A 23,799-nucleotide genomic window follows, 5' to 3' on the forward strand; every position below is an offset into this window, starting at 1 on the left:
GTGTGTGTGTGTGTGTACCTTGCACAGACAGGGTGTTATACATGGGTCATCGTTGGTGCTTCCTTCCACACTGCAGTTACAACGCTGACAGGACGGATAGCCCATATAACCAACGGCACACCTGGAGACAAATGAGTTTAATAACAATAATAAAGACAAAGCTAATGACTATTATACAGGCTGTACTATAACCACAAGTTCATTGGGTCAATTTCTCCACGAACAGCCAGGCGGTCCGTCTCAATCAAACTGTTTGTGAGTTAGACGCTGACCCTCCGCTCTGCCTTCAAAGAGCCGACCTTGGCGCCGTGCATACAAACACAAGCTCAAGTGGAAGTACACAAAGAAACATGGTCTCTAATTAGTGGAGATAGCGAGCTAAAGTAAGTCTATTAAATAGCATTTAAAGAAGGGATCTTAAAGACAGTGCTTATGCCGCGGGTGTCTTCTGAGGGCAGGTCATTAAAAAGTTTAGTGGAAGAGTTGTATCTCCTCGACGTGGCTTTTAGATTGGATCAGATTGAAGTACATGGGTGATATCCACAGGGAGGTGAGCTACTGCCGTGGGAAAGAAGATAATGCAACAAGCGATTCCAGCATTAGTTTGCACCAATGACACGATAGCTGATCACATTTGAAGTTGACAGATTCATCACAAATACACACAAATACCGCAAAAACACATCGCTAAGAACCTGTAAATTGTGTGAGTTCACTTTTTTGAAACTCTTTTTGATGGTCTTTAATATCTGGGGTCTTTAGAAACTAAATGACATTTGTTATTAGGAAAGAGCTTCAGTCGCATTAGTAGTAGTATTATTCTTGAATATTTCTACTTTATGTGTATATTAATGTACTTATAATTAAATATAATATACTTTTGTAATCACTAGTCATTACAGAGTGTATCCACAGTTTTAAACAATGTTCGAATTGCATTTTTAGTAAAATGTCGTAAAATTCCTATTTGTAATTGTGTCATTATTTTGATGTACTTTACTGCTTGAGAACTACTCATTGCATGTTCATTTTGACTCCTTGAATACTGACATGGATGCCAGTTATTGAGAAATAGCTTTGGGGGCATAACCCCCCTCCCCCCACCCTCCTTTTATTGACAGTAGTACTTTTACTTGTAATAGAAAAAGTTAAGCAATGTAACTAGTGCATTGCTCAAATTGTGCTTCTGGTCAAATGCTCACTACTTTGGGCCTATTACTAAGTGAGTTTTAAATCATAGAGTGTCAATAAGAAAATACAATCTCAATCATATAGTGTAAGTACTCTTAATAATCGTCCTTGAAATGTGGACTATTGTAAGATTAGTGTGCTATGGCTGTATGTGAAATAGGCTAAGAAAAACACAAAACGGTATCTCATTTTGAGTTTGGTTGTTGACTCTTGCACATGGCGTTGGGAGCAAAACATTCTGCGATGATAAATATCATCAAAGGTCCTGATAGAAATTTCTTCTGCCAATTTCGAAACACTAATTGGAACAGACAACAGCTGAAAGGTTCTGCTCACCTGTCACTATGTATCACGTTCTGGCCCTGTGTGTGTGTGTGTGTGTGTGTGCACGCGTGGGTGCGCGCGTGGGTGCGTGCGTGTATAAGGCTCTCACCTGTCACATCGCAGACCCCCGAAACCCTCCTTACACCAGCATGACCCTTCTGGCTGGCCTGTCCATCAAACACACACACACACACACACACACACACACACACACACACACACACACACACACACACACACACACACACACACACACACACACACACACACACACACACACACACACACACACACACACACACACACACACATTATTGAAACCCAATGTGAATGAAAAGATTGAGGATCCGTTTGAAGTGGATGGACCCAAAATAGCTCCACTTTCTAAGCATGAACACAATATAAAACCACAGAAGGGTAAAATTATCCTTAATATAAATAGTTCTGTTCTGTCAAAGACATTTTTCAATTACAGAGGTTTCTGCTGAACTTGGCTAACCCCGATCCCATAGGAAATCAAATTGGACTGAAATGATGAAATGTTCGAACCCTTAAAGTACACATTTAAAATGAATACAAGAAAAGTCTGAAACTGTCTTCTGAGGTTTTGAATTTGTTTTCACTGCAGGAAATAAATGATATCCAGAAACAACAAGCTACCCACACATAAGAAAAGAAAGAAAGTATAATCAAATGTATGCATACGGGGTGTAGCTTGGCTTGAATCACTGACACAGGCTTGGCTGACGGAGCCACGTGGGTCACATGAGCAGGGCGTGCAGGGATAATCATCCTCACCACTCACCTAGACACGTTGAGAAAACAGACGGAGTTGCAAAACGGCAAGAAAGTCAAGTAAAGCAAAGGTTCATGCGTAGGTGACCTACCCCGGCAGGTCGGTAGAATCCAGAAACGCAGCTCTGACAGTTGATTCCGGCTGTGTTGTCCTGGCAGTCGATGCAGACGCCGCCCCCTCTGTATTGACCGTGGACGTCCAGGCTGAGTGAGAGATCTGCTACTGTTTGATTAAAGTAACACTCCTCTGCCTTTCCATGGCAGTTACACTCTGAAAAACACACAAAAAGTTAGTGGGCTGCAGTTCTGCATTTGATAGGATTTGTTGAGTCCCACCTCCTCCATCAAAACACTATACAGTAGTATATGCAGCCAGAGGGGCACTTCTCTAATCCCTTTACTTCTTCAGCTTAGAAGTTGAGAAAGAAAACATCCCATGCACCTCTTTAGACATCGCTGTAAGGTTTGCACAGTAACTATCAGCCATGTTATTTCAAGTCTTTCAAAGTAGAGAAGGTCTTTCCATCCATTTACTTTCACTGAAGTGCTCAGAAATCATAAAAAGCACATTGTTCTTTGGGATTTTACAAATAAAATTGTGCATTGTAACAGTTACAACTTCAGGTCACAAAGCTCTTGTTTTACTTGGACTTCTGTTCTTATTTATTTCTACCTGTGGTGATGGGTCTGTGGATACTATTCAAAAAATATTCACAGTGAGAGACGCAAGCACGAGCTATGTAAGCATTTAACAAAAAAGAAGAGCTCCAAACCATCAAGGTATCCTGCAAGGTTTTCTTTTTCAGACAAATTGAATGAATGATCCAGAGTGGATGGAGGAGCAGACCCATGCAAGGATCATGGTTTTTCGACGGTGTGTCAAGTACATCAAGTAGTTTAAGCCATGAAAATAAAAGTAGTAACAAACTGGGAAAAAAAAAAGGAAAAAAATATTGAAATGGCATGTCAATTAAGTAAATATACCTCACAAACCTTTAAAAAAAAGATCCCTATCTTAATAGGTCCAAATTCCACCACTATTTTTTTTTTTGTTGGCTTGTCCTTCAAGATTTTGGCAATATCATTGAACTGTAATTCCCAGATCAAGATTGTCCATGTCATGTTGTGGCTGAGGCCTTTCTTCAGGTCCATGTCTCATTTTAGGGTCCATGGGTGTGTAAATGTGTGCGATTCTTTCCCTGTTCCCCCGTCGCCAGTATGGTCACTTTGATTGATTGTGGGCGCTTCCCACCAAGGCACATCTCCATGCGCGTGTGTGTGTGTGTGTATCTCTCTTTCAGTCCTCAGTCTGTTTATCTCTGCTTGGATTTAGTCACTTTTTTGTGCTTGTTTAATTTACTTTACTAATTTTTATCACTAAAAGTTGTGTTTTGTTTCGTTTGAATGTGTTGAGTCCTCAATGTCCTCACCCTGTCAACTGTATTTGTTAGAGCCGCATCACATCTCCACAGTGTTTAATAAGGTCGATCATGGCTGTATGATTTCCTCTGGAAAGTTCTTATTGTCCTCCAGGCACACTTAATCCACTTGGATGGTGTTCATAGTTTGTTTGGAGGGATGAGAAAGGCAAAGAAAATCTTGCCCTCTGGTTCTTCTCAGTATGATCTTACTTGACACTGTTTACCTGTAAAGCTGTTTGATGCCACTGGGCTTCTCCCTTTACTATCACCCCGGCCCCCACCCTCCTCCCCCGATGCCTCATTTCAGGTACAGGTTTTCTATCACCGAGACAGAGATTGTGCAGCAGGCTGAAGGACCCCGCTGTAGTCACACTCCACAGTATCAGGGCAGCGTTACCCAAGAATGGCTTGAATCTGTCTCAACTAGTTATTTTACTGTTGTGATGTCGGGGTCCTCACTCACTTTTGTCATGTTGTGTCAGTGTCAAGGCAGCAGAAGCCATCCGGTAAGACTACGGGGCTGTTAGGGGGTGTAGTCTGTGTGAAATAAAACGAAGATTACATGTTGTAACCTTAGTTTTATGATGACAGGTGGAAGCCTCTAACCTCATCCCTCTACTGCTACATGATGAAGGTTAATGGATGCAAAGGTGAGTTTTTGATGGCTTTATACAGCCTTATATCAAAGATTGATTCCGACTGGCTGTTCACCTCCGTGGAGGGCATTCACCTGACTTGTATGTGTGCAGTAGTGATAATATTACTAAGCATGGCTGCGTATGTTACCTACGGCAGTGGATCCCAACTTTATTTTTTTTTTCCTTGAGGTGGACCCAGAATGTGGTGAACCTTTGTGGTGAACCACATTTTTATCAAACACACAAAAAAGCAGGACACTTCAATATAACAGCATTTTCCCAGGTATTTTTTAGAGACTTATGGTTTTCTTTAAACATACGCAAATATGACAGTTGGAGTCCCCCCATGTTGATAACCACTGACATACAGCATCAGAAAGAGCTCTGAGGAAACATTTATAAAAGTTAGGAAAATCTGGTGAATCACTGTGTGTTTCTGACAAAGAAGAAATATTTGCAGATGAAGTGATGTCGACATATGTTCATGAAATGAGTGTGTAATTTAGTTTGCGTTTTTTTTCTTCTTACTCTCACAGACGTGCCGAGTGAGGAAGGTTCCTGCCATCCAGGGCTGCTGGTGGTAACCCGGGCAACAACGATCGCAGCTCTCCCCGCATGTGTTGTGCTCACATTCACAGCTAAATTTCTGCATATGCACACAAATTCACACAAAAGTACATGGAAAATACTTGTTAGCATCGGGAGCTGAAAGTCTGGATTTAAATGAATGGATCTTCTGGTAGCTGGGAGTTGATTTCAAAGACAAAACTAAACACAGTAACAATGTCCACTGTAGCCACCTTCTGTTCACGCTCTGCTAAATTCCTGACAAAGGAATAATAAGGCATCAGAACTTAACTCGACACTAATTTATATCAATTCCACACACAATTAAGAAGTTGAGTTGCACTTTTAACCACATGATAGGTTCCTTGGTTTCACAAGATGGCAGATGTTAAATGTCTGCCTTTAATTTCTCAAAGAATGTGTCGATGTAATTAAAGAAATTAAAGGATCACAGCCCACAATTGTAGAGAAGAAGTTAAAATTGAGCGGTTTAACCCATTTAGTTTATTTTTCTAATACTAGTGAAGAAACAAAGAATTTGAGGTTTCAAACAGCTTGTATTATGCAAGAGAAATTTACAGTGTGGAACATAAAATCCTGTGTTTTGTGTATGCCTATATTACATACTGTATAAAACACTTTCTCTACGAAAGGTCATACGAATTATTTTCAATTACAAAGTTTGCCCAATGAAAGAAGACACACGTTTCAAGAATAATGTTGAGATTCTGTGTCAACCGTGTAAATGTCAGATATCACAATGTTATTCTCAAAGTAATTTCTCATATTTCTAAACTCACATTTCATTTGCAATATATCTCAAATCTTGAATGCAGGATATTTCACTTTGTAAAACAGAAACTCTTTAATAATGGCAACACACATACACGTTACACAAATTATATTAAAAATATATATAACAAGATCAAAGAAAAGATAAAAAGAGTTAAGTACAGTAGGTTAAAAGATAACCGGCAATCCAATGAAAGAGCATTTCATGGTCATTTTGAGGGGGCTGAGTCTCTCTAAAGGCTCAGAGCATCTCAAATGCTGTCTATGTTCTATTGTAAGTTTCCAAAAAATGCACTGTATAAAGGTGGCTGTATTTACATTTAACACACATTACCAGTATTGTGATTATATTATGTTGATAATGTACCTGCAAACATGTAATTACAAATGTGCCTGACCCAGTGGAAGCTTATCAAACAACAGAGAAATCACAGAAGAGCAAGCTGCTAGATAGGGCTGCCAATAAGCAACAAATAGGTTTGCAATTTTTTCTCCCAGGAGGGATATAAATTCAAAACTAAACAGAGTCAAAGTAGAATGTAGCCGAACATTTGCCAACTTTGAGCTTCTGTAATTCAATTTAGGACTTTCTGTAAATTGGTTGATGTGGTGAGGGTGCCAGATTTAACTGAGAGGAGAGTAGTACAATAGCACAGCCAGAGCCAAGTTTGAATTTGTTGGCACATGTGAATTTGCCCCTTTTATCAGAGACAACGCTGCAGCTCCCACTTTAAGGCTGCCTTTGTGCTGAGCATGCATCTGAACAAATGTTCTGTACACGATCATCAACAAATCATCTCAAAGGTCTTCACCTTCTTTGCTTTTTGAACGTCTGCCCAGAAATGTGTGGATTGTTTTTTTTTTTTTGGTCGTTTTTTTGTGTGTTTTTTTAACACTTTTTTTTTAACACAAAGCTGGACGAAATCTTTTTCAAGTAAATAAAATTAAATGAGCCACATTCAGGTTTGATAAACTGTATCAATGGCGACGTATCATTGGGTTTAAGCTACGTCATTCACTTAGGACAGATAAGTCTGATAATGAATTTATACACAGCCAACAAAGCTTTGAGTTATTAGTTTCAGTGTGCTGGGTGTGCTACAACATGCTGCTGTCACATGCAGGACACCAGACTGATTTGCCACCTGCAATAGAAACAGCAGCATCAACACCTGTGTGTTTTCCCCACCTACAGGTTCCAGCAAAGACAACACAACGACAGTATGCAATAAATGTTCAGTTAGAGTTCAAAGAATTAATCTGACCACAACTAAATGAATTATCCCCTGCAATTTCATTATCAAAACAACAGCGTCCGCATTACGAGCCTTAGAATTTGTTTTGACGGTGCACTGTATTACGGCATTTTCAAAGTTTCTCATTCTGTTTCTCATACCTTAAGTGTGTAATGTATACAAATGTATAACTGGTTATTGGTAGGCAAAGAACTATTTTGCATTCAAAAACTATGGATGGACAGAGGTCATTTTACTGGAAAAGATATGACTGTGTGGTCTAGAATACTGCATATCAAATATTTTGAATGAATAACAAGAAAGATTTGAAAGAAAGAAAGATGGAAAAACAGTGGCTTCTTCTCGTTACTCTACAGTGAACTGCGTCCACAGACAATGATTTGTGTAAGTGTTCCTAAGATCATGCAGTGATATCCATTACAGAATCATACAGTTTTAGGTGCACGTGTCCAAAAGAGGACAATTGACACAGTCTGCCCATCAAATCATGGCAAAATGCAAAATGTTTGCTTTTTGCTTAAGATGTTGTTAGAAGTTGAAGAAGCTTGAGGTGTTTCTACAATGTCACTGACATCATCACCAAGGGACCAGCTGCGTCTGTGTTGGGCTTGTTGGTTCAAGGACATAGAGCGTCAGTGAGTGAGTGAGTGAGTGAGTGAGTGAGTGAGTGAGTGAGTGAGTGAGTGAGTGAGTGAGTGAGTGAGTGAGTGAGTGAGTGAGTGAGTGTGTGTGTGTGTGTGTGTGTGTGTGTGTGTGTGTGTGTGTGTGTGTGTGTGTGTGTCTGTGTGTGCGTGTGTGTGTGTGTGTGTGTGTGTGCGTGTGTGTGTGTGTGTGTGTGTGTGTGTGTGTGTGTGTGTGTGTGTGTGTGTGTGTGTGTGTGTGTGTGTGTGTGTCTGCAGGGGACACAGGTGACATAGCTCTCCTGTCTCACATCAAACAGAGGCAAGTTTGATACCAGACACCTGATCTTCCTGTTTTTTTCTGCACACACACACACACACACACACACACACACACACACACACACACACACACACACACACACACACACACACACACACACACACACACACACACACACACACACACACACACACACACACACACACAGAGAAAGAGAGAAGGTTTGATATAAGGTGATGGAGACAAAGCTGATGCCCGAGGGCTTACTGGTTTGCTTTGGTGCTGTTCACCACTATGGAGGTTCTCCATGCTCCATTACCTTGATGGTATTGTTAATGATACAGAGAGAGAGCGAGAGCGAGAGAGAGAGAGAGAGCGAGAGAGCAAAAGACAAATGTATCTTACCTTTGTAACACTGTTGAGAGGACAAGCTTTGGCATGGCCATAACAGATGCACATCCCTCCAACTGAGATGTCCTTAATGGAATAGTAGTACTGAGAGAGAGAAGCAGAGAGAGAGTCAAAACTTGCTGAAATGATAAGTTGAGTCAAGGAACTACCCAGCAGACTAAATTGCTTTTTAAAATACATTTGTGCATTTCATACTTAGTGCAGACTCCATTCAAAAAAAGGGTGTATTCGTAAAAAGGCATATCAAAGATTGAAACAATGGCATTTAAAAAGGAAGAAATCAGAATGAAAAAACAAAATCATGCATGCAGTAAAATGATAAGGGAAAAACATGACAATGTTAATTAAAACATGACAACTTCTCTGCTGAGAGAGTGAATGAGTCCAGATTAACTGACAAAGGGCACAAATCCAGTTTTAAGATATACGGCCGCTTGCAAAACAATTCATACCCCTTGAACTTTTCCACCTTTTGTCACATTACAATCACATATGTGTATACATGTATTTTATTTGATGTTGTTGTTTTGTTTTAATATTGTCATATTCCTTCCATGGCAAGAATACTTCTGCAATCCACTGGAAAAGAAAAGAAAAGAAAAGAAAAGAAAAGAAAAGAAAATGTCAGTGTACTTTTGAGACTCACCCGTCTTGTCACAATGGGATCGATATCTCTGGAGTCGTGCAGTGTCAGGGTCATGAGATCAGCATTCAGCGTCCGGATTCGCTGGAAGACCAACCTGATGTAGCGAGCGGAGGTGAAGTTCAGCAGGGTTGGGGACGGGTTGTCTGAACTGGGCCGACCATTGATCAGAGAAGTGTGGATCTGTAGACAGAGAGACATGGACCACCGACATGGAACGGCACAGTCACTCTAAGTTATGGCCATAACTTAGAGTTAACAAACTGTAGAGTTAACAAACAAAGTGTAGGGTTATTGGATCTGTGAGGAAAAGAGATAGATCTGTAAATAAACCAAAAATACAATGCATACAATCTAAGAAAACAATACAATGCGATTAGCTCCACCATACTGTCATCACATCCATAACACTACCGAGTCCTACTACCCAACAATTGTATGTTTTCAATGGGAAATTTCTAGACATAAGTACATAAAAGAGGCCTAACTAAACATGCAGTGCATATGGTTAGCACAGATGAGCTCACATCTTGTGATCACCCTGTTATCATTAGTATGTAAGATGTGGAAGTTGATAAGTCTAATTTTTGACAGAAGAGATTCACGTTGTCTCCCATCAAAATTGTCATTCAGCATTTAAAGGACTTGCATGCGTACGTGTAAGGAAAAACAACATCTTCATACACTATAAACACTGACTTCAGTAAATTCAAACCACAAACTTGAAGAAGCTTAATATCACATGTGCCAGTTGCTGGTTGAAAACCCTTATCCAGGAGCCACAGCCATGATTTCTTTCTTTCTTTCAGTTTTTTTTCATTTGTTCACCCGTATGTAGAAGAAATAAATATAATCCTCCTGCACTAAAGAACGGGAGAGAAAAAAGCATTTTGGTGAATGTCGCTTCTCCTGAATGTTTGGGCTTCACTGCACAGAATGATGTGAGCAGAGTTCGAAGACAGTTTTCAAATTCTTTCTTGAAAGTAAAAAGTTTCTCAGCGCTCTCTGAGAGTTTAAGGCGCGTAACTGAGGGAGTGATTTGGAGCATTACAACTTGCTTCGAATTCAGTCCTGGTCCGATGGACAACTTAAACCGGTGTGGTGTGGAAACCGTTTGTGTTCAACATGCAGAATAGACTCTATGGTGTGGGAGGCGTCATGTAATCAGCAAATGAGCTTTAAGAATCAATGAGTGTTTGCATATTCAAAAATAGTGCAGTTTTCAAATGAGCAAGCCTGATCAAACATGAAGAATTTAAGTAGTAGTCAATCTTCTTTAAATTTATCCACATAACAAAAAAACTATCTTGTTCCCATGCACCACAGAAGGAGGCAAGTTAGCCTACAATCTATACAGTCCAGTTTATCCAGATGATCTAAGGATCCTTACACTGGAAAGACATCAAGTTTACTTTACTTGGATTTTATTTTTCATGTAGTTTAAACAAAGAACAAATGTGCTTGAACAACAATTTTTTGTTTTTGTTTTTTTTAAATAGATCTAGCACATATCAGCATATTTGTATCAGTGCACAGAAGCAGCCTCAACTCATATTCTATAACAACAATCAAGAAGTAACAACATAATAAGCAGTGGATAAGTGTGAAGCTCTGTCTGCCAGCCTGTCTGACTGTCCATCTGTCCGTCTCACTAATCTGGCCAAAAGCAACATTTGGCATCTGTGCAAAAAAAAAAAAAAAAGTCTTGCACTGAGCTGAGAGTGCGTTTGTAAGTGCGTGCAAGTGTGTGTATGTATGTGTGTTTCTGGAGGTAACGTTTGACTGGTGTGAGTTGCACATTAAGAAGTAGTGAAAGAGATGATAGTTTACGGGAGTGTTGTGTGCACGTGCGTATACATCTGCTGTGTGGACGGAAGTCTTTTCAGCAACTTATATGATGAAAAGAATCAGGAAAATCATAATTTTTTTCATTTCTTTTAAGATTTGACTTAAAATAGGGTTCGGGTGATAATTATGTCAGGGTTAAAGGGAGGTAATGAGTGGTGTGTGTGTGTGTGCATGAGTGCAAAGGGTATAAGCTGCACACATAGAAATAATGAAAGAGATAGATGTGTACATGACTGTTGTGGTGTGTGTGTGTGTGTGTGTGTGTGTGTGTGTGTGTGTGTGTGTGTGTGTGTGTGTGTGTGTGTGTGTGTGTGTGTGTGTGTGTGTGTGTGTGTGTGTGTGTGTGTGTGTGTGTGTGTGTGTGTGATGAGCAGTGGGGTGACATTGTGAATGTGTGTGCGCTGCTGTGACACATCGCCTACGACTCATTATGGTTTCACTGTGATCAGACGGCTGGGGAGCTGTCAAACACACGCACGCACGCACGCACGCACGCACGCACGCACGCACGCACGCACGCACACACGCACACACACACACACACACACACACACACACACACACACATTCAGACACCTCAGTCGTTACTTGCAGCTCTTGACATATCCCAGCTCGCACACGCTCTCGTGCTCCCCCGCAGGACACACACGCATACAGCACAAACACACACAAAGACACACAGAGACACACTCTGAACACACGTGCTTGCAGAGGTGTTAAGCAGGACCACACACCACCGTTAATGTAAATGCATACACAGAGATAGGCATCTACAATTAGCCCAGCATGGCGACTGTGAAATGAATGATGAGTGTGTTTTCACTGCACACTTTGTGTTTTGTGTGTGTGTGTGTGTGTGTGTGTGTGTGTGTGTGTGTGTGTGTGTGTGTGTGTGTGTGTACATGCGTGCGTGCGTGCGTGCGTGCGAGTGCCCTCTCTTCATTAATGTCAGTCATTACTGGATTATCTTGCTGTTCTTATGGTGTGCAGTCGCGCAGGGCTGATCAAAGCGATACAACAGTAAACAACTGCGTGCATGTGTCTGTTTCAATATCAGTGTGATTTTATTTTATTAAATCAGGATATTATTTTCTCGTCATTTATTGAAATTAGAATTATATAACAGGTTGCACATTTTCTGAAGCCTGGCTTTATTCTTGAGTGTAGAATCAATGTAGCCCACACTGCTCCCGTGTATATGCACACAGGTCAGTTTCCCAGGTCTGCAAATCAAATCTAAGTGCCCCCCCCAACCTGACGAGGAGCCTAAAAGTGGACTAACGAGCTCAGTTTCTCATGGGGTTGTAAATATATGCCATCTAATACAATCTACTTTCTATGCTAATTGTATGAAACAGTTCTAAGATACTTTCATTGAAATAATTCCTGAACAACTCTCAACGACAGCATCAAGTTTGTTAAACCACCACAGTCAACCCACAGTGTGTGATAACGTTGAGCGTTACCTCCCCGTTCTCCAGCGGGTGAATCTTGGAGTAAAACGATGTGCAGATAACTTCATCGTCTCTGGTGTATGACGGAGGACCGGTTCGAGGATTTATGTTGAACCTGGTCAGGCACTCTGTTTCAGTGATGGCGTAGTACTGCCAGGGCTCAAAAGTCAGGCCATCTATCGAACGCTCCAAGATCCAATTACCTGTGGCCAAAAACATTGGGAAAGAGCACAATGATGAAACGCTTCAAACGTCTGATATGAAGATGAGAAGCAGATCAATAAAAATAATGGGGAGCATCCAAGCATCAGTTTATACCCCACTGTTTAATATACATAGAAAATTGACGGATGAGTCAGTATGTATTTCTAACTAACAGCAAACTATGACTTTGTAGTTCGTCAAACTAAAATGAGTCAAACCGATAGCAGACACACATTGGAAGGTACAAATATGGTGCCTTTAAAAATTTATTATTTTGTTCTTTTAAAGCTAATAAAAAGTTATCTTTTTGTTTTTGCGTTTATCGATCTCGTCTTAAAAAACAACTACATGTCATCAAGTGTATGTTGGAAAGTAATAAAAATTTGAATGGGATACATACTCCACACTGAGTATGAATTGACATCTGATATACACGTATGGCCACAATGAACTACAATATAATATACAAAAAGTGGCTCATTACATACATGTGCACATGAGCGTAGACACAAAAGCTGAGATACAATCATTGTCACTACTTTCATGTGATCCCTGCAAATGATAGAGGCTATTTTACAGTTTAAATTTTTTTTATTGCTTGAAACAGGGGTTTCAAATATAGTTACCGCGTGTCTAAAAGAGACCACCAGGTTCATTCAATGTTCTTAACATGTTTTGTGAAAATGTTAATGAAATATAAACATTTCAGGAGTACCTTTGCACTCCTGCACTAAATCAAAAGTAAAGAATTTAAATTGTGGTTCATAGTTTATAATGCCATTTCTTTTACTGGATATTTCTATACTGCCATTATGTTTTCCTGTGAGCAACATGTCTTTAGCTTGTTATAATTTGGGAGAAACAAGAAGACATTTTGGAGTTATCAAATATGAACACTTGCTTGATATGTTCGATTTTGTGTGGAGGTAATGGTTTGTTTCTTAATATAAATAAGTGGTAAGAACTGATATATTTAATAGCCTGATGATAAAACTAATGCATTACCTTGCAAAAATTACTGAATTTGGAAAGTTCTTGTTAGTTCTGATATAACTTTTAAGTTATCTACACTTTTTGAAACCTTTATGGTTTTACTTTTACTTTCTGACTCATTGCATAAGCGCCTGTTGTTTGTCACTGATGTGGAAATCTCATCAGAGAACTGGTTTAAAGTTTAGTTGTTTTTTTGGGGTGGTTATTTTCTTGTTCTTAAGACAACTTTTTGCTGTAACTTATATTGTTGGAGCTGTATTTTTGCATAGCTATGCACCTTCTCGCATAATGAGGTCACAAGGTGCTTGTTTAGTGGAAAATGCTGTAACACTAGTTAGAATGTTGTCGTCTTCAATCCACGTCAATAATGTTAAAGTCTAAGGTAAAATGCAATTTGTTGAAGTTCAGTGAGGGTAAATTCTCTCTGCAGCTAGGAAGTGGAGACATGTTTACATGAAAACAATATAAGTCAATACCTGGGCGAGGTGAGTTGGCTGCTTTTATGATCACATAGGCGATCTGGAAAACCTGGAAAATGCAAAGAGAAGACATGATGATAACATCAAGTTAAAAATAAACAAATAAATCAACAACAACAACAATATATATATATATATATATATATATATATATATATATATATATATATATATATATATATATATATATAACAATAATAATAATAATAACAACATAAATTGCACGAAAGAGGCTTCACTGTGACTTTTGAATGCACCAAATATTTCTCTATGATCGAAAATGTTCTTCACACTTTCCCTGGACATTAGGAAAGGCCAGATCAATAGACAGCCAGATAGGTGGATACAAATACAAACATTAGATGTAGGTCAAACACCGACTCCCTTTCTCCCCCGACTCCGTTTGCCATCTCTTTCACCACATCCCTTCTCCTGGCAACTACATCTCTCTTTCTTCTCCTGATGTGGGAAGCAGTGTCACATTGCACCAATTAGAATAGGGAGAAAGCTACCAAATGTGTGTGCATGTTTGCATTTGTGTGTGAAAATATCTTTTAGGGTAACCTTATAGCAGTCATTCAAACCACCTACAAAGAGTTACTGTTACCTGCGGGTGGGATGGTGTGTGTGTGTGTGTGTGTGTGTGTGTGTGTGTGTGTGTGTGTGTGTGTGTGTGTGTGTGTGTGTGTGTGTGTGTGTGTGTGTGTGTGTGTGTGTGTGTGTGTGTGTGTGTGTGTGTGTGTGTGTGTGTGTGCATGTGTGTGTGTGTAAGGAAGGAAGTCAGAGCTACAGCTTGTAATATGGTGACAACTCCGGGACAGCTAGGCAGCTCCAACAGCTAAACATAGATCAACACAGCTAACTAATTCCAGTGTGTGTGTGTGTGTGTGTGTGTGTGTGTGTGTGTGTGTGTGTGTGTGTGTGTGTGTGTGTGTGTGTGTGTGTGTGTGTGTGTGTGTGTGTGTGTGTGTGTGTGTGTGTGTGTGTGTGTGTGTGTGTGTGTGTGGCAAAAATGTGTCATACCCTCAGTTTTGATCAAACGTGAATCAGAGGGAAGTTGGGTGTTTTTTTCACTCTCAAGCTCGACATGTCGGGGAGAAATAAGAACACAACAAAAACTACTCTGCAGAAAAAAACCAGAATGCAAACCATCACTAATCTGGAAAAGAAAGGTTTATTTTAGAGATGGGCATATTTATGTAGATATGTTGAGCATGTTTTATATGACTGTAGAAATGTTTCAGATTGTTTTGTGTGTTATACCAGTGTTGGGTTTTTTTTTAAATCTTTTGGAACGGGAGAACTAAAAGTTAGTGTCATCAAACTTTGAGGATTTTACTTATTCAGGGTCAGGGTTATGAATCACAAAGACACAGCCTTAAATAAAACAGGGTTTATTTACCACATTCAGTATGTTGGTCGACCCCTTGAGGGACAAACTGACTTTCCAGTCTGCCTAAAAACAGAATTGTTATTCCCCGTGTGAAGTCAAAAAATGATGTCAAAGTCATATTTCTTCCACCCATCCTTCGTCTATTCCCTGTCATTAAACAGAGGGTCGCAGAAGGCTGGAGCAGATTCCAGATGACTAAGAACAAAGGGAGGGTTCACCCTGACATGTCACTAGTCCATCATGATGCAAACACTGAGATAGACAACCACACATACACACATTCAAACCTCACGGCAAGTTAAGAAAGGCCTGAGTCGGAGAAAACTGCAGAACCCAGAGAGAACATGGAAGTTCCATATGGAAAGGCCCAAAGCCCAGCATCAAAATTAAATTTCCCACTATGAATTGCTAACAAAACACTGTAATGTGTTGGTGCTCCAATAAGCTTGTGGGTAATAGAATTACATTCTGAATTGCTTTCATGCTATTTTGCTGATGTAAAAGTAATATATCTGAACTGGCATGTATACATAGATGGATACCTGACAATCCATGTTGCTTGTATTTGTAGTACTTTTCTTCAGTTGTGTTTGTTTGCAAAAGTGAGGCAGAGAGTATCTAAACAACATCCGACGGACCAGGATCCAACAGCGGATGATATTTTGATATTTAACTCTTCCTGAGTTTCCCTTTGGTCGAGCAAAACACTTTCAGTGGCTGTGCTCAGTTCTGGACTTAAAGTTCTTTCAATAGTGCTTGGTAAATTGTATTTCAGAAGTGTTTAATTTGTACTATTATAACACTGGACATAGTAAAGTCAAGACCTACAATAAAATGGGGATAAATCAATCAAGAAATCCTGAGAGTGAGAAAACGTACTACGGTGTGGCAGGGTGTTGGCAGGCTAAAGTTCTCACTAGTGGGAAACAGTCTTATTTGATATTATACAATGCATTTGAACATACATTTTGCGTACAGAATATCTACCACAAGCCCAATGAACTAAGGCCCCGTTTACACGTCAATGTTTCATGTTTCATGACAACACCTGATCCGTTAAAAAAAGGGGGAGCATTTACACTGCAGCAGCGGACACAGTGGCATTGATGAAGTTAGTCTGCCGGGTCACGGGAGGGCGCTGTCGCTTATTTTTTGTCATGAAACCACACAGATGTGTGCAGAGAACAATATGTTGTTAATGTGAACAAAATCGCAAGGGACCCAACATTCGTATGGACTGATGATGAATTCGGTATTAAACTACGGATATGAACAATAAAACTAGAATATGGACCGTGAGCCATCCTACTACAGATTCGCCATGTTGTTTTTCAGGCGCCTGAGCAAAAGGGGGTGAAGAAAGTTTTGCAGATACACTCGTATTCATTGTCATGTAAACTGGGCCAAACTCATGTGACTTCTGATAACACAATGAGGCCTGAAGTGTTTGTTCATCCATCTAGATACGTAAAATGCAAGCAGATGGTTACTCATCAAGAGGCTAATGATGTCACCCTACTGTGAAACAAAAAAACCCAACAAAAAAAACAACCTTTTGAATCACCAAATATTATTAAACTTTTCGTCTTATAAGTGCCAGTTTTATCTAAAAAGCAGTGGAAATTGTCTGTGGGTCTGTCTAATAGAAACCGGTATAGCGCTGAAGCTGAATAAAGAAGCAATCAGTGACTGACATTACCCTCAAATGAAATCAAGCAGTCTCATAACAGGTGATGAATAATTCCATGATTAAAAAAAAACCAAACACTGACTCAAAGCAACATTTTGTACTGCTTCTGAGAGAAGGATTGCAACTGTGAAAGTGGTGGCAAGTTAGATAAAAATATGCAGAATCACATATATGTCCAGAATTGACAAGTGTGCCCTCTTCTAAATCTCACAAGAGACATTATTCTGAAAACCCCATACAAATCGCATAGTGCTCAAGCAGAGTTTCATTGCTTCCATCTTATACACTTGACAGGAACCAGTTATACCAGGGAGCGGCTTTTGGCAGATATTTGAGCACAGCAGCCAAATGAGCACTTAAAATGTTTATTTTAACACTCAATGAGTCCAGTTAAGCCCAGTATCCAGTATGGTTGGGATGCCTACAATTAAATAGACTGTGAAGAATCCATTTTGTCTCAGCGTGATTTGGACACACAGCGACAGAGGTTTTACTGGACAGCTGGTGTTTACGGGCCATTCACATGGAAACGTGTTAAAATCTCTCCGACCTGATAAACTGGCATCCAGCTCCAATTCCACTCGGTTCAGCCTCTTCCAGCACCATGTGCACACAAAAGAACAAAAAAAACCCAAATCCAACACAACGAAGAATGAGTTCAGTGAGAGATGCAACACATTCAAAATGAGTGACCAGAGATCATTAAACGGTGTTTAAGGACTCAGGCATTAAAGGAAAAAAGAAAAGGCCCATTTGTGCAGACACACAGGTGGAGATGCCGTCAGAGGAACACAATTGGTATGCAGACTCGTTAAAATTTACTGTCACTTCAAATGAAAATGTGTTAACATCTCACTGGACTAATAAAGTAGCTGTTGGCCCTGCTCTAAATGGTGTGAATCATCCAACATCCCTGACTGCCAAACGAAATGCAGGCAAACACGCAGCAGATATTCAGTGGAGCTGCTCAGTGCAAAATCTCTCCGTCTTTTCCACTGAGCTGACACTGAAAACAGCCTGGAAGAAACATTTTGAAGGCAGAATTTTGAATGTTGTTCGGCGGTTATGAGGTAAGTGCATTTGTAGACTTCAATATTTGTCCAAACTGCAGAGAAAATTGTATAAAAAGTGAAAAACAGACACATTATGGTGATTTTTCACACTGGCTTAAAGTGGGACTGCAGCTTAAACAAACACAGGCCTGTGGATAAAATGCAATGAGAGTCTGTTGTGCAACAGCCATTTCAAATCCACTCTCTTTAAGTATGCCTATCTGCCTAAACTGCCCATACCACACTTACAGACACAAACAAAATGTATATTCGCACACCAGTACACCCGCTCACTTACCGGGTCGTAATTTGGCCTTAAGCTTTTAAATACGCTTTAGTCTACACAAAACACCAGATGCTGCAATCTCTCCCACACTCTTGCCTCGGACGAACTACTGTCAAACATTAAAACCAACAAAGTTTCATTGAGTAAAGCAGATGTTTCATTTACATTTTCTCTAGTATGAATAAAGATATTTTTCTGGCACTAAATGCTATGGCCATATATTTTTTTATAATGTTGGTTGAATCTGTTATATAATATAAAAGTAAAGAAAAAAGGAAGTAGCTCAGTTGCCAAATGAACGTGAGCTTGTGTTCCATACGCCAATGTCTATTTCTGAGAAACTTGAAAGAAAAAAAGCATTTACGGCACTACATAAATCTTTGGAGAAATTGAAAAGGTAAGTCATTCTTATTCTCGAATGTAGTACAACTGTGCAGACTTCAGACCGAAACATCAATCATAACTTCAATTCAAAGAAATAATAATGATTCCCTCTTGTTTTATTCAGTAATTTTAATTAGTGATTCAAATGTTTGGCTACACAATCATGGTCACTCATTGTATAATACATTGACCTACCATAACAGTATGATCACTGATTCGTTCATTCCTTCTTATTTCATCTGTAAGTGAGTGGGATATATTAGGTAGTGAGAAAATACCCCCCTTAAAGTGTGAGGAAAGCTGTAAAAGGGTTCAAATAGTAATACTCATAGCATCTCCAAATGTGGCTCTTTTGGCGTAATCCCAGTCTGCAGTGCTCAGTTACTATCAAAAGTGGTGCAGGGGAGGAAAAGCTGTGAACCACGACCGGGTCATCGGCTGTCAAGAGTGACGCACAGGGAGAGAAAAGACTAGCTGTGGCTGTGGTTCGACTTAATAGCTGCTACAGAAGAAAACTGTCAGAATACACAGTGCACTTTCATTTGTTGCCCGTGAAGCTGCATAGATGCAGATCAATCCGGGTGCCCATTCTTACCCCTGTCTATAATTGAAATAATCAATATTGAGAATTTGTGCATCAAGAATAGATCACTGAGAAATAGAAGAAAGCGAACTGCTCTGATGAATCACATTTTCTGCTTTGGGTAATGTTGCACTAGGAAACATTTGGTCCTGCCATTAAAATGACTTTGAAATATACCACCTAGTTATTGACAAATGTATACACCGGTCTATGGAAAGGTGATGGTTCACAAATTCCCAGGTGTAAATCTAATTAAGCATCTATGGGATATGATGGACAAATAAGTCTGATCCATGGAAGCCTCGCTTTACAAGATCTCCAAACATCCTGGTGTGGAATTAGACTCAATAATTTCAGAGGTCCATTGGAGCCCGTGCCTCGAGGGGTCAGGGATGTTTTGGCTGGAAAAAAAGGGAACCAACAAAATAATTCAGGTCATCTTGATGTTACGAAGTGAACTGCTGAATGTAGTATGCCGATGCTTCATTATGCTCCCCAGATATGGAAGAAGTAATTGTGCATATACAGTATACCAGTTTTAGTGTGTATTTGCAAGTAAAGTGGGCTATTCTAGAGCTGTGGATAAAAGCACTTTGAGTGGCAGCCTTTTTCAGAACTCTGATCACCAGGTTCTCCCTCCGTCCCAAGAGAGCCGAGCCGATGCACGATTTGACCACTGTCCATCAATCAAACTGATGGCTGCATTTCCATAATAACCGCAATTTAACTGAGTCCTGTCTAAGGCTGATAAAAGATTGTTGCTATGGTGAGGCAAGTCCAGTCTCTCATAGTAAAAAGTCTGACTACATTTCTTAATCTATATGCATATTAATGCCAACGCCAGAGGCAGCGCAATATTTCACACGCGGCGTGTTCATGGGTGGAAGACTTTTAGTTTGATATCAAATGACTGGAGGTGGAACAGCTCAATAATAATAATAAAAATAAAACGGTAGTTATTACAAAATTATTTCAAGTCTCTTCCACAGGTCTCTGCAGAGTGCCTTTGCTGTATTGTCAAGTCAGATGCATCTGCACGCACAATTACGATGCAAGAATTTATCTGAAAATAATGAAGAACATACACAGACATCAACAGTCTCCATCATACACACACACACACACACACACACACGCGCACACACACACAGACTCTCGGCTCCCACTCGTCCTCATTATTTAGTCTCTCTGTCCAGAGAGGCACAACAATAACAAGAGAGGAAATGAGAGTAGTGATGTCACAGGCGATAACCACACACACACAGACACACACAAATACAGGAGTCCACCGTCATTTTCTGAGTGAGATGACTGCGGTCACAAGGGAAATTCGGTGCACTGGAGGGTAAATAGCTTTCTGTCCGACTGATCAAAACTCACACAGACGTATACACAAAATGCCCTCGTGAAGTGCACACACACACACACACATACACACTCGCCGACATTAACAGCCTTTGATATATAAGTGATCGTTGCAAACCAGGTGTGTTCTCATAATGTGCCGTATGAACAAGTGCAGTTATAAATCATTTTAAATTATTGTTTTCAGGTGTAGATGTTCATGAAAAAGTCATCTCATGTAGCTGTATTTAATTTCTCCATATTATGGCAATACTGAAAACTTTCGGGCAATAGAAGGGCCGACTGTCGCCTCAATGCATTACGTTCAAGTATTGCTTTTACCCCGCAGAATGAGAGGGTCCTCGCAAAGTAATCAGTGCCACGATATCAAAATTTCTATCATTTCTGATCATGATCTCAATGTCATTGAAAATATCAAAGTTATCAATAATCATATTCATTCATTTTATTAGTTGCACAGAATCTCCAAGATGTGGAAAATTACAGCCTGTTTTTAAAGGGTCACAATAATTCTCCAACCGTATTAAAACCTGCATCGCTGTGAAAGTTATAAAACTTCTCTTCTGCTCATAACGGCATTAAACAGGCCATGTCATCCCATCTGCTGCTCTGACTAAAAAAAAAAAAAAAAAAACTTGGCCTTGTGGAACTTTATCTACAAGGCCACGGAACTGCTTCGCAACTGTGAACCTATCACGGCTCACTTGATGGAAGTACACAGTATAAGAACTCTTGTCAAAATATGTGCCAATCATGTATATTAGGTAGCCGATGTTAATTCAGAAGCAACTGTCTACCTTTGTAATACATGACAATCATTCTACGGTGCCTATGTCACGCTATCATTGAAATAACATGATCTGCTTAACAAGTGGCGCATCAGAATGACTACAGTGCAGTTTTCTTACCAAGCTGTCAACGCTTATAATCATTCTTTGGCAACTCGATAAACCTTTGACTGTGAATAAGAAGAAGCAATAATGTGTGTGCGTTAATCATCCGCTGCATGCATTGACATAGCGGTAGCGGCGTGCGAGTGAGTGAACGCGAGTAACCAGGTAAATGCATTCAGAGGCCAGACCACTCAGAGACAGGTGTGAAATTGTGTTTGCAGAAACGTTTAAGGCTGAATATTTATTCAGCCGCTGCGCCACAGCGGTGAAAGGTTTGATTGATGGGCCCAAAGTCATTAACATGTCAAGATATCTGCTGCTCTACTTCCTGCTCGTGGGTATAATGATGTTGCACGTATGTGATGGTTGGCAGAAATAAATAAATAAATAATTAGATGAAGCTCACCTCTGTTTGGCCTCTTTATAGTTCTCTGTTCTACCTTTGTCTCTAAATTCAATTACAAAGGAATAATAGGAAAAATGCAATTATCACATGTTGCTTCAGAATTCGAATCCGACTGTTATGATGGATTCTTGTTTTGCTCAACATATTACATATTTGTCTGTCTCTCTGTGTTATTGTAAAAAAGATCATAATAGAAAAACTGCATCATGGAAAGGAGACATGTTTGCACTCGCAGTAATTTTATTTTATTTTTTTCAGCCTCTGTAGAATTTTGTTCCTTGGTGGATAAACCCTGTGGCTATAATTTGAAGCCTCATCGGCACATCGGCACATCGGCACATCGGCAGTGTGTCACTTTGCATTTTTCCGCTGCAATTTATTTTTGGTGGAAATGTGCCGTGCGCAGGTTTCACTACACGCTTTGGGAAAACACTGATGATAACAGCACCTACGACAATTTCTATTACAGCCATTACCACGAAGATCATCATTTTCCGAGGGCACCATGAGCACAGTGCAGCTCTCTTTGTTAGCAGTTTGATTTCAATAAGCCTCACAGCAACACCTATTTAGTTTTCTCGCAGTCAAACAGAACAAAGGCAGCAGCCGCGGCAGGGCCAAATACAGTTCATGTGTTCTCATATGTTGCATGCGTGACAGAAAAGACAGATCCTACACAACAACCACACTCTGCAACAACCCAGGACAACACTGTGGAACTTTAAACACCTCATAGACTTACAAATACTTTCTCCAGATTCCACGTCATCTTCATGGGGTGTCTGTGGCTCAGTTCATTCTGAAGCTCCCCCATCTCACCCTCTATGTTACATGGCAGCTGCCATGGAGATTGAATGATAGGTGAATGTAACTCGAACCCCCTTCATCGTGTACAGAGAGTTGTAACTGCTGAAGCAGTAAAGTGCACTGTAAAAGTAAAGCCCATTTAGTTGTTGATTAATCTCGTGGTCTGTGCCAAATACTTATTTTCCCACATTGAATTCAGTCTTTCTCTCTTCCTGTTAATCGTCTGATGGCTCATCCTGCACTCAAGAGTGTTTCCGAACAGTTGAAACTGGTGGGAAGTGTGTGAAACACATTTAGCACATTTAACTGGCTACTGAAAATGTAAAACAAATGCAGATAAACCTCATTCAATCTGTGACTTTAAAAAGCAGTGGAAAAGCCAGAAACCTTGTTGTGTACATGGACCTGAGCCTGACAGAGACTTCTTACCCTCCACAAAGCGTGTGGCAAGATTTATAGGACTGATGTCCCAGCAAGATGTAGAGAAACTAATTAATGCATTATCTTCAGTAGTGGCACAGTCTTCACTGGTCTTCTTTAAAAAAATTTAATAAGATAAAAAAATTTAAAAAAATCAGACAGCCATTCAAAACACTGCTGCTCTCGTCCTCACAAAGACCAAGAAAGTGGACCACATCAGTCCAGGTCTTTTTACTGGCTTCCTGTGACTACTCAATATGGAACACCATCAAGATAATGAACTCATTAAGAAGAACATTTGACAACAAAGTTGGTTTACCATTCAGAAAGCTTTGGGATGTATTTTGTTAGTGTGACAAACTGTGAGGAACTGTTTTGGGCGATTGCATGTTTGCACCCAAACAATAGCAGCAAATCAGGCATTTCAGTTGTTAATTTACTACTTTTTCAAAGTCTGGGAGATAAGATTTAATTGTTCAATTAGAGCCCCCAGGAATGAAAACAAACTAGCTTCCCTCCCTCAATGGGTCCAGATTCTGTGCTGGTACTGAAATGTTTATTTGTATGATTATTAATATCATACACTTTCTGATACTGAAAA

General features: G+C 39.9%; 1 protein-coding gene across 6 annotated transcripts in view; it reads right to left on the bottom strand.

Annotated features, from left to right (window-relative positions):
• lama2 (laminin, alpha 2) overlaps positions 1-23,799 on the bottom strand; it is a 188,298-nt gene that overhangs the window by 121,609 nt on the left and 42,890 nt on the right. For 5 of the 6 annotated variants that reach the window (XM_080513776.1, XM_080513775.1, XM_080513773.1 and 2 more), the window contains exons 4-12: positions 13,917-13,968; positions 12,256-12,446; positions 8,945-9,124; positions 8,293-8,382; positions 4,898-5,015; positions 2,403-2,581; positions 2,221-2,320; positions 1,625-1,682; positions 19-121 (exon numbers count right to left, since the gene is read on the bottom strand). In XM_080513776.1, coding sequence (XP_080369902.1) covers positions 19-121; positions 1,625-1,682; positions 2,221-2,320; positions 2,403-2,581; positions 4,898-5,015; positions 8,293-8,382; positions 8,945-9,124; positions 12,256-12,446; positions 13,917-13,968 — 1,071 coding nt within the window. Of the gene's footprint in view, positions 1-18; positions 122-1,624; positions 1,683-2,220; positions 2,321-2,402; positions 2,582-4,897; positions 5,016-8,292; positions 8,383-8,931; positions 9,125-12,255; positions 12,447-13,916; positions 13,969-23,799 lie in introns of those variants that run through there. The other variant, XM_080513777.1, reaches the window with a different exon arrangement.

The sequence above is a fragment of the Blennius ocellaris genome (assembly GCF_963422515.1).
Source record: "Blennius ocellaris genome assembly, chromosome: 18".
Classification (NCBI taxonomy): domain Eukaryota; kingdom Metazoa; phylum Chordata; class Actinopteri; order Blenniiformes; family Blenniidae; genus Blennius; species Blennius ocellaris.